General features: G+C 35.1%; 1 protein-coding gene across 1 annotated transcript in view; it reads right to left on the reverse strand.

Annotated features, from left to right (window-relative positions):
• Positions 1 to 1,120: 1,120 nt before the first annotated feature.
• The window catches only part of ATG2B (autophagy related 2B), a 40,523-nt gene continuing 29,727 nt past the window's right edge, over positions 1,121 to 11,916 (reverse strand). Inside the window, exons 28-37 of the mRNA XM_010140896.1 lie at positions 11,511 to 11,683; positions 10,904 to 11,045; positions 9,788 to 9,990; positions 8,571 to 8,797; positions 7,757 to 7,865; positions 5,645 to 5,839; positions 4,961 to 5,062; positions 3,267 to 3,345; positions 2,215 to 2,419; positions 1,121 to 1,202 (exon numbers count right to left, since the gene is read on the reverse strand). Of these exons, the coding sequence (XP_010139198.1) occupies positions 1,121 to 1,202; positions 2,215 to 2,419; positions 3,267 to 3,345; positions 4,961 to 5,062; positions 5,645 to 5,839; positions 7,757 to 7,865; positions 8,571 to 8,797; positions 9,788 to 9,990; positions 10,904 to 11,045; positions 11,511 to 11,683 (1,517 nt within the window). The remainder of the gene's footprint in view (positions 1,203 to 2,214; positions 2,420 to 3,266; positions 3,346 to 4,960; positions 5,063 to 5,644; positions 5,840 to 7,756; positions 7,866 to 8,570; positions 8,798 to 9,787; positions 9,991 to 10,903; positions 11,046 to 11,510; positions 11,684 to 11,916) is intronic.

An 11,916-nucleotide genomic window follows, 5' to 3' on the forward strand; every position in this document is an offset into this window, starting at 1 on the left:
ATATCTGTAAAGTCAGAAAGTATCTTGGATTTTAGAAGTGCGTCTTATTAAAGAATTTGCTTTTTCCTTGCTACATTTAGTCATTCACCATGAACTTGTTCCATCTGCAACAGCAATGTTAATCTACAATTAAACAAACTCACCCATGTCTGTAGCAAAGTCTCTTCAGCTTTAATTCTGAGCAGTTTAACTGTGCAAGTCCAATAAGAATCCCAGCTAGTGTCCCCTGTAAGTGAAACGTTTTGTCACATTAGTTTACTCATCCTGTACAATCTGTAAATGAGAAATAATTTCATCATCTCAACTCTTATTGCAGGTATCTCTGCCTAAATTGATTGTCACCCAGTCTACTGAATGCTACTTGTTACAGTGCTACGAATCATGTTACATGAAAACTTGCAGAAGATGGGATCTGGCTTAATCAGCTACTCTAATAAAACATCTGGATACAAGTGGGTTTCTTCAGAAATATTAAGATACAACAAATTATGTAAACATAGTTCTGGCATTCTTAAGCTATCATTTGGCAGCAGTGCAAATTCAAGAAGTTGCTGCTTTTACTAGTCCCTTTTTGTTACTGGTTTGCCATGACAGAGTACAAATCTGGTTGCGGAAACAGGATTTTTTTTGAGGTGTGCTCTCTAAACTAAGTACAATAACACTCCATATTCTAAAAAGAACTATAGCCATTCTTTTAATCTGTATTAGATTCTGCCATTGACACTTGCAATTCATACATTACTAGACTGTAAGAGAAAGAAGCAAGGAGAAAAAAAAAGACAATACTTTATTCTGGCATTAATGAGGAAGAAAATGAAATGCACAGTTCTGGCGTCAGATAGTGGCATCAACCTTTAAGAGGCACTACAGCTGCACAGAAAGCTTTACAGCCAGTCACTGAGATGGTAAATGTGACTTTCAAGACTCATTCTGAGTTAACCATATCCGGAGGATCCACCCCCTAAGTTTTCAAATTGAGTGAAACAAGGTTTTACTAGAACTAAGTAAGTTCTACATTTCTGAAGATCATATCAATAATGAGTAGGGAGCATAAAATTATACCCCAGTTCATGATGAGAAAAGAGCAAAACAAACATCATTCATTTTTTTTGCATCAGCACTATACACAAACCTGATCCATCGATACATGTTTGCCGTGGTAATCAAGCCGTATCGGAACTTCTGATGTAAAACGAAATTCTCTGGGATACACAAAGGAAATTTTACAGTGAGAAACATGTAGTAAATGAAATTAAAATTATTCTTCCAAGATGAAACCCAGGGTTTCCCACCCTCCTGGAACAGGATGCCATACCCTTTTCTGTAAGCCGTAAATCCTCTAGTTACTATGTTAAGTACTTCAGAACAAGTGTACAAAATAGAGTGGCAAATTCAGCTTTTCTTGGTTCATTAATATCTAGTCAAGGTTAAAGTTTATAATAAATTTAACAGTCCTGCAAAAGTGCTATTAATGCTGCAGTTGAACATCTTCCCTCAATATTCACAGCATGAACTTCAGTTACAAAGGAAAAAAAAAAAAGAAGTATGGCTAATGATGGTTCTGTGAGCAAAATTTAGCCCTGCAGCTGGAACTTATTAAAAAATTCTGTTGGTGATATACGTGATGAAACAGAACCATAGGCATTCTCTCATAATTTGGCTCATCGCTGCTTACCAAAGCACACATCTGTTGCTAGAGGCGCTTAGTTAGGCTCTGTACAAACAAGAAAAAACTTTTGCACAACAAGCTGCAATTCTTACAATCACTTCCCAGCCAGGACTACATCAGAGTTTCTCTTGTGATATTTTAATCTCATACCTCTCCCATTATATCCTTTTCCTTTATATACCCTCTCTGGTTATGTTAGATCTAGTTCACATTACTAGACGTAAGAGTACAAAGACTGCTCTTTTTAATTATTTGTAAAACACCTCATTACTGGTTCTGTACATGGCAGAGCTTTAATTTTATTTTCTTGCGCACAGTATGCAAAAGCTAATAAAACAGCGTGCAAATAGTGTGCAAAAGTTAATTACAAAATCATTAGTTACCTTCCAGTGATAGAAACAAATATATTTGGTTTCCACAGTCAATAAGCGAACAAAAAAAAAAAAGTACCTTGTCATAAGGTCTGAATAGCTTATCATCACACTTTCTTAAAATATTCAACAGAACAGCTGTGTGTCACTGGAAATTTTGTAACAGAAGTTTACCTGAAAAATATTGGCTGATCACTGTATGATGACACTTCTTGAGAGAAATTATGATCATCTCCATTGACCACATCCATAGAATCAATGCTACCATTTTCGTTTGCTTGCTTGTGTGATGAGAAAGAAATTACTGGACTTGGATCCTTAAGGCTGCTGACATGTCTGGGCAAACTACATGTAACTTCAGCACCAGGAGACTTTTTAACTAAGAAAAGAAGTTATACACAGTAAACTGACTCATATTTTTCACAGTGATTACAAAAAGATTGTGTTTATACAACTACTGCATCCTTAGTAAGCTCCAATGCTTATTAACAGGAATTACTAGCAGGACAATATTTAGATTCTTTTATTGAGATATCATCTTAGTTATCAATAGTAATTACTACAGGAAGATTAAGTTCAGGTTTATATATCAGCAAAATATTCCACCTAGTTTTAATGGCAGTACTGCAGAGTACTTCATTACCAATGCATCTCAGCATGACCTCTCAACAGAAATAGGTGAAGTGTCGCTGCTAACAAACTCACAGAGTCAACAGAGGAAATGTGCTTTGCAATATACACTGGGTTTTGCATTGGATGGTACAGTTGATTAAGGACTGCTTTAGCTGTATACTTGCATTGTACGGTTTAGTTACAGTCTTCAACTCTGTTCCATTCTCCAGGGCTTAGACAGCTTCAAACGATTAGACACACATACATTATTTAATAACTCTTGCATCAAAGGGTATTTTTTTTATCTAATAACTCCTAATATTATACACACAATCCTCAATTTTTTCAGAAGCCCGTATTAAATACACTTCAATCCTGGTGAAGTCTCTTATACAATGGAGATCCCAGGTGTTGAAGACATTTGGTGGTATTTATAAAACACAAAACTAAAATACCCAAAGTTTCTGTGTTCTAATGGATTAATTACTAATGTTGGGATTTGGTCACTAACCTAAGTCCTTTTGCACATACAAGATTCACGTGTGAATTTACAGACATGTACACACATTAACGGAAAAAGAAGTACTTTCACACTAGATTTTTGAGAAGTTTACCTTCAGGATCTGGAGTAACTAAGAGTTCTACTTCTGTAGAAAGGCTAGTAAAAAAATCCTTCAGGAAAAACAAGGCATCCTAATGTCAAAATAAAATACAATCAAGTTAAAAAAAAATACCCAACTCTCTAAAAAAAAAAAATTATCTATTATTCCAGTTCTTTATCTCTATACAGAAATGAATCAAAACACATTTATTCTTTTCGATCCTTTAACTCATGCAGAAGCCACATAGAAATCTAGGACAGAAACCAGGAGGACCCTCTTGGGCATTGCCCCACTACATATAATATGATTTAATAATCTATCTAGTTCTGTCTTAGAACTCCAGGGTTGTTTTCATCATCTCTAGTCTCATTTTGGAGATTGTTCCAAAACACAGATTGTTTTAATGACTATTAACTTCTCTCTGCTTTCCAATAAAAGGGTATTGAAGTGTAGTTTATATTTGCCTCTAATACCGCCAATGTCAGACAAATTATTCCTGATCAGATCTTGCCACTGCAGTAGAAGTCATTAATATCTCTGCTGTTAACGTCTTGTTAATGTCTTTAAGTTATTACATGCCATTTTCTTTTTGTGACAGATGCATCACCCTGCTGCCTTGTTCATCCTATCACTAATGACATCAGGACCTTCCTTTCTTTTTTTTTGTTTCCAACTGAATAAGTAAACAGCTTAAGTAATAACAACAAGAATTTCTGATGTGACTGGATGCAGCCCTGTGCTTCCAAGAAAGCTGTGGCTAATTTTGTGGAAGTTGTAAAGGTGAATTGTTTATGGTACAAAAGACAAGGCTTGGAAAAGTAATCAAGAGGAAACATATTTCCACACTAGATGGCAGTACTCCCATGCTATTTTTCCATATGAAATTACTACAAGAAATAGAGCTCAGCTTTTCTAACAGTAAAATTAAGACCAGGTAGTGTGTGTTGACAGAAACAAAAGGTAAAGTATGAAACTCCTAACTGTGCTCTTCAAAGACAACACCCACATCTATCTGCAGATGACAAACGAAGCAAGAAACGCATCAACAAAGACTAATGATTACACCTTAAATCTGAATGCATAAACACATGCAGCTTTCTGAATGGTGTAGAAAAAAGACCCGGCTGTTTCTTGAGTATATGTACAAAGGCTTGCTAAAGAAAGTAAAACAATTTCTCCATTTCTGTTCTTCATGCCACTGCAGTTGATAGTGAGACCAAAGCCTTCAGCATATAGTAGCAGTCCTGAAGCATCACGTGCCCTTGACTAAAATGTTGTGAAAAGGTTCTGGATTAATCATTAACTTTTTTCAATTGAGGACACCAAAGCCACTTTGTGAACAAACAAAGCAAGATCATTCCAGATTAAGTATATGCTTTTTAAAAGCCATGATTTCAAAACGTTTGGGATCATCAGAAGTCTCAGGAGGTAAACTGGTATTAAGTAAACAGGCAGGTCTATAGATATTCTTAGTTTTTAAATTTAAATAAAAAAAAGTAGTGTGTCTCTAACAGCAGAAGGCAAGTTAAAACATGGATATAAACAGCAGAAGAGAGCCAAAGATGTGTAACTGACCTAAAATAAAAAAGGTATCACTCTGAGAAGACAACTCCATACGTATGAAGATTACGAATATCTTGTAAAAAATCCCCTATCATTAAATAAATAGAAAACACTTTTTTTTTTTTTGCATTGGCACAACCAACCTGGTCAATATTGAGGCGAAGTGGCATCAGTGAGACACGTAAACAACATTCCTGTGGGGATCTGCCTGACTCTGGACGGACATGTAGTGCCTTAACTGTTAACTGAAAAAGAGAAAGAAGATAAATAAAAGTAGCAACATTCATGTTTACATCTCAGAATGCTACCTAAGAAAACCAATTACTGCAAAACCTCTGTAGTAATCTGGTTCCACTTACCAAATAAGGCTAGTACTGAATAAGTAACTTATTATGGATGCTAGAAAAAAGAAAATTAAAATAAGAACCCCCCCCAACCCCAAATTCATAAATTCTTTATTGAACTAATAAGACTACAGCATATTGTAAAACTAGAACTCAGCACATGCAGTAGGAAGTCTAATCTTGCTCATACCAGCAGATATTTGTCAAACCCAAACCGGGAAAGCTCCCAGAAGTGTCCTGCACATCTACTTTTTTTTAGAACTGACATAATCTCAAAAATATTATTACCTGATTTACTAACATTCAAACTGACTTTTTAGTTTTAATATCCAGAAGGAGTCAAGCAAATAACTATCAACAAGTTATATTACTTCAGCGTTCCATGACCTCATTTCCTTCTGCAAGATTAATAAATGTATACAGTCACCTCGGTGATAGTCCAACCACTATAATTTAATGAGTTAACATATTCCATAACTGTACCATGTTTGAATGCGCTTTTCTGGGCATCTCCTTACTGCAGTAGAGATAGAGAAATTTATTCATCTGTGAAGTAGCTAAGCGATCTCTGATCTCCAGGTCCTGAACAATAAAAACCTGCCGTGACACAGGCTGCTCCAACAGACTGGATTCACCTTCTGCACCTCCTGGAGGGTATATCTCATGCTGGAATTTCACCTTTTAAAAAGGAAAGAAAACCATCATAATCAGCTTCGGTGAAAAATAACTTTTAACAATAGAATACTGCTATAAATAAAAGGGAAAAAAACAAACAAAAACCCCCACACCACCCATAAGAACTTTAAAAGCTATTTACAGGAATAATGTTAAGATTTCTGAAAACTATTCAGACTTTTGCACACCCAGCAGTAGAAATTTTCTAATTCCTAGCTGTGTACATGTTCATATTTTAGGATGGACATTCAAGCCAAAACAAAGAGTCAGTGTAAGACAAAGTTTTGCTTTTCATTTTAGTATTGACTCTGCTTCCTCCTCTCAATCTTGACATTTCTTAAATTATACTGAAGGCTGTATCAGGCCATCTTGCAATTGCTTAATCCTGCACCTTCCGCACTGAGGAAAGGAAGGTTTCTTCCCTACCAATAGATTTCTCAAGTAGTTTCTTCCTGACTCAGTTTCCTTCTTCTTTACCCACCTTAGTCCATATAAATTCTAACTCATTACATTTCTAAATTCTAAAGAATTCTGAACTTTCTTTTTCCTCACCTCTTGATGTAGTTCTCATTTTCAATCAAAGACCTGTAGTTACCTACAAATCATTCCCCATTTCAGTACGCCCAGAGCATCCTTGCCTCCATGGAATGAATCACAGCACACACAGCAAGTGGAAGAGTGGCCTCTACTGGCCAGATACTGAGATGTTGAGAAACACTGTATTTAAGTGCCCTGTGCTCGATACATGTGGTAACAAACACTTCAAGTGTTGAAGAGAAAAATAGATACGCACTGCTCAGAAACTTTACAGTTTTGACACCTCTTAATTTGTTGTTTAAACATTAGCACTGTTATTATTATAAAGCCTTCTACCAAGCTCGGGGTACAAGTAGGGGATTTTCTTTTCTTTTCTTTTCTTTTCTTTTTTTTTTTTGAGTACAAAACTGTCACATATAATCTCTACCAAGCTCGGGGTACAAGCAGGGGAATAAAAAAAAAAAAAAAAAAAAAGACTTCATGCCTCAGTACTACCAACTATTCACTGAATACCTGCAAATGAAGGGAGAGTGCTATACTTCCACATACAAAGTGTTTCCACACAAAATATTTAATGCTTTCTTTTTTTCTCCTCCTTTTTCACCTCAAAAAACCACAACATTGCAATAAATGCTAAAATAAGTATCAAACATTTCTGGCAAGTTTGATGTGCTGATGAATGAATTTTAAGCTCTAGAAATGCATGTACACTACAAAAGGCATTTAGTTTTATGTAGTACATTTCTTGTTTATGGAAATGTTTGAAAAAACCTTATTTTAAAAAAGTTTTGTTATTGATCCATTTAACATGAAATTTGGTTAACTCCTTGCCAATATTCTTCGCAGTGCCAGAATCAAGCATCTATTTTCTATGTTAAAGCTAAGCACAAGCTTAAAACCAGCAGTTACATACTTATGCCTGAAGGGTGCTAAATGTTAGGAGAAATACAGACACAATATTGTTATATGATTGAGTATTATTCAATAATCCAGTTATCAACTGATACACTGTCTCAACGGATATACCAGTTACACCCAGTTATTTTTCTAGAACACTTAATTTCATAATAGGTACATTGATTTAGAATAGAATTGAAGGCAGAAAACCAGAACAATAGTTGTAAATCGTGGCTGTAATAAACAAAAACTTTAAGAATATTATAATAAATACCTTTCATCTTTAGAAACATGTTTATTCAGCAAGCAAACAATACTAGGCCAGAACAAGAAATTCTAAATTCATCACCTTCACAGTGATTGCTTAGATGTAGATACTAATGGAAAAAATCCTACTGAGTTCTAATGGAAAGCTGTTATCAAACAGACATAACATGTAAAAGATATTCACAAACAGAGAGTTATAGCTGTAGCTGGTTCTGTCACCTTGCTTAATTGTATTTCCATGAGGAAGTCTGGGTTTCTTCCTCTTCCCCCACATGCTGTACTCCGCCCATGCCTCGTTGGCGTATGAGAGGGAGAACTATGGGGACTTCTGGGGAAAGAAAAAACAAAAAATACACTTTCTCAGATTAAACTTAAAGCTACCTGGCTGTTAATCTAACACTTAAAGCATACATGTTTCACTGGATATAACTTATTACTTTGATGGTTACAAGAGAAAAATACTAGAAAATACTCCAAAAATACTGGAAGTTGTGTTACTGTTACCCAAATTTATTTTTATTGCTCAAGTAATGTATACTTCAGCAAAATGCTAAGCATATGCTCCCCACCAAATTAACATTCATAAAACATTCCCTTTATTTTGGCTGTGATAATATTACTTACTCTTTAGCTTACATGACATCCTGAAAACCAGACTCTGGCTCCTACAGCAATATTCTCTTATGCTCCTTAAGCCCAAATCTCTTTAGGAAAATAAAACTTCTAATAAGAAACCTTAAAGGCAAACCCACCCTTTCATCCCCAAAATCACACCAAAATCAAATCTAGCTTGTCCAGGTTAAGCCACAGGAAAAATACACTCTGGGGTGTGGAGCTAAACTGCGCAAGAATATTCTAGATGATGTCTTAAGGTCCCTTCCAGCCCAAACCATTCTATGACTGATTCCTTGTAACAAGAGAGCGAAGAAGCAAGCGAGGGAGACTTGAGACTGAGGAGTGAGAGTAACCTCAAATCAAAGGAAAATTAAGTATTTTTAAATGTTCTTATCTACAGATTTTATCGAACACTTACATGAAACTTTTAGCTGGAGATGTTGGTGGTGCAGTCCCAAAATCCCTTCCGCCATAAAGGTGCCAAATAAGAGAGATCTCCTTCACAACATAGCGCACCAGAGGAACAGGAAAATGCAGGGGAGCTTTGCTTGTATCTGTTTTTTTAATAGGTTGGCTAAAATGATTTTCCTTAATGATAATTTCATCATCAACCAGTATTTTTATTACTGGCTCTTCCTCTTTTTCCTAATTAAAAAAAAGTATATAGCATTAAGAAGACGAAATCTGCTTTCTTTACTGAGATCTCTAACTTTTTCCTACGAAAAGAAACTGTTCTGTACTGTCTTCTAAAGCTTATACAACACAGTCTTGGTTTAGGAACGATTCTTATAAAGTAACTTAAAGACAAAGAACATAAAAATACAATAGAAGCTGAGTAGTAGATAAAAAAAGTCCTCATCAAAACTGTAAAGAAAATAAAACAAGAGTTGAACACAAAATAAAATGGAAAAAAAGAAAAGAAAGGAAGAGCCCAGGCTACTGTATTAGTACTTTTGGAAACAAACTCACTCAAAGATAACTGGGCCAATACAGCTTCTGATCAGGGATCCAGAACTACTTCTGTCTATTAAGAAGAATACAACCAGAGATACTATGAAAAACATGAACATAAGCTGTTTTCAAAGACTGAGTATAGTTTCCTAAATCTTTTAATTCAGTGGACAGACAGTGGTGTAAAACAATACACAAGCTTGTCTCTGAGGTTTAGCAAGGATCTTAGGCCCACAGGAGCATTAAAAAGCTTAGGCTATGAGAGAAATGAATAGTAGATTAGAAGATGAGCAAAGTTGCTATTTTGATACTGTATTTTGCTGAAGACTTTTTTTTTTTTCTAACTATGCCATTATTGTACATCAAAATGGCAATGCTAAAACATGACTTCGGTCACGTAGGAAAACTGCCAATATAGTCTAATGTAGCATTCAGATGAGACAACAATTATGTACTGCTGAGACAGAAAAATCATATATATTTGAAAATACTTGCATTCATTCCTAACAGTAAGAACACATTAAGTCCTTTCAAACAGAAAGATTATTTTTCTGCTACTCTGCCCACTGATAAAAATACCACTAAGCAATCACAAAAAGCTATGAAGTCTAATTTGCCTTACTTAGGCTTTTCTCTAACTCAGTTTATATATGGATTTTTTTAGTAATTCTCAAAGCTTCTTACAGCAACAGCAACTTTGGGTGCAAAAAGAATGCAGAAATCATCACTTTCTGCAGGAACATCGCCCATGGCCTCATTTATCAGGTGATGAGTGAATGAAGCATCAGTGGGACTTGAATCTTGTGAGATATTTCCACTTTCATCTGGAAACAGGAAGAGATCCGAGCAAGATGGCTCCTGAGTTTGAGACCTGTCATCCAAAACTCCTGAGAGTTGAAGAAGAGACATGTTTCAGTGGAAAAATCTTTATGAAATACAAAAATATGAAGAAGATAACCTAACAATTAACTAAAACTTATTTCTATTACATCAAGGTAATTTATTTATATCTTGAATCAATTCCTACTATAAATAAAATAAAATCTGCAAAATAAATCTACTGTACAATAAAAATTATTACAATATAATCATAACTAGTTACTAGTAGAGATGAACTGGCAAAATACAGAAAAAACTATTTCTAAAAAACCCCACAGATACAAAACCAAAAATTTTGTGCCCAAGTTTCTCATTCTGGTAGTAAGACCACAGCATCATTAACTTTCAGTACTACACTGACTGCTCACCTTCCACCATCAAAGAGGACTAAACATCCTGGAAATAGTGAAATTCTCTATTTGCAGTATAAATCTTTAGCCAATTTAAACCTGTATTTAACTGTAGTCATGACGTCATAATCCTGTGATAAAAATCGGTGATCTTCTTCTATCTGCTAATGGAAAGACTATTCTCATAGGTACAAGTCCCTTCTGTGACTCAAGAACTGTACCATCTTCCTGGACTGCCTTTGTACACAGAAGTCTGATTACTCCACACTGCAGAATGCCACATAAACTTACACCATACTAACTTTCACTCCTAAAGAATATGGCGTCTTGACAGAATTCCACGGATTCCTTCCTTGCTGTCTTCAGTGTCTCACTAATGTGTATTTGACTAGAATCTTAAATTACCTTTGCATTACTGCTATTAAAAGCATGAATCTGTTCGATAGTTTGAAGACTTCAGACAAAGATACACTCCCATTCTTCTTGTAGCATCTCTACATAAAACTTTCGATCCTGCTTTCCTTCCAGAAAGGTTGTACTTTGTGTAGTTACACCTCCAGAGGATTCTTACCATTAGAATCTGGTTTCACGGCAGATGCAGTCTGTTGAGTCTCAATCTCCTCCATTGCATCACTCATCAAATCCCGTAAAATCTGTTGCTCTGATTCAGCGAGGACTGGTCCATGGGAAGATGATTGGCTAAACGTCTCTACCTGTGTGAGAGAAGCTATACATAGTTACATCTTAAAGACAACTACAGTATGGTGCTGAACAAGATTCTGCTAGAATGGCTTGATACACTGTTAAAAGCAACACCTTAACTTTATAAATAAGCACACAAGCTGAAACTCTGAGCTGGATGATTCAAGAAATACATTATAACATTATGGTTAACAGTTTATTTAGATCAGAGTAACTGAACAGTTTTGGAATTTCTTTCTTTAGATAAGAATAAAGTACAAGAGATCAACAGCATAGAATATTTTAAAATATTAACTAGTGACCAAAGCAGGAAAAAAAGGCACTATTTGAGAATAAAATATATTTACGTTAGATGCAATCTGTTAATTTCTTTGCAGGAAATCTCATATTCCTCAGAAAAAGAATGGAGTTATCAAAATTAGAACATATTAACAGAAAGTGTAAAGTCACATTCATATTACTTTGCCATTTTATACCTTCATTTTTGGCTTGCTAACTCCACGTTTAATCTCTGTCTTAGCAGGTGGATGTAAATCACCATAACTTGCAATATACTGTATGAGATTCATTAGTGCAGCACATGAATCAGAGCAGGTACGAATATGGATTACATCACTGGAGCAGTGCAGCTCAAAACGTGGTTTAGTCTAGACAGTAACAATAAACAGATAAGAACACACTTCACATCAACCTAAGGTTCCATAAAATAGCATCTCTACACAGTTGTTTTAAAATTAACTTAACTAGACAAAGACATTTTTAAAAAATAGTACATATAAACTGAAAAACCTTCCTTGAGTTTAAGTAAAAGAAAGTAATTTTCAAATCACAACATGTCATGGAGATTTTACATTTTATTTTATTTGCGATTAAATACTTACT

This window comes from Buceros rhinoceros, unplaced genomic scaffold, assembly GCF_000710305.1.
Source record: "Buceros rhinoceros silvestris isolate BGI_N320 unplaced genomic scaffold, ASM71030v1 scaffold43917, whole genome shotgun sequence".
NCBI lineage: Eukaryota > Metazoa > Chordata > Aves > Bucerotiformes > Bucerotidae > Buceros > Buceros rhinoceros.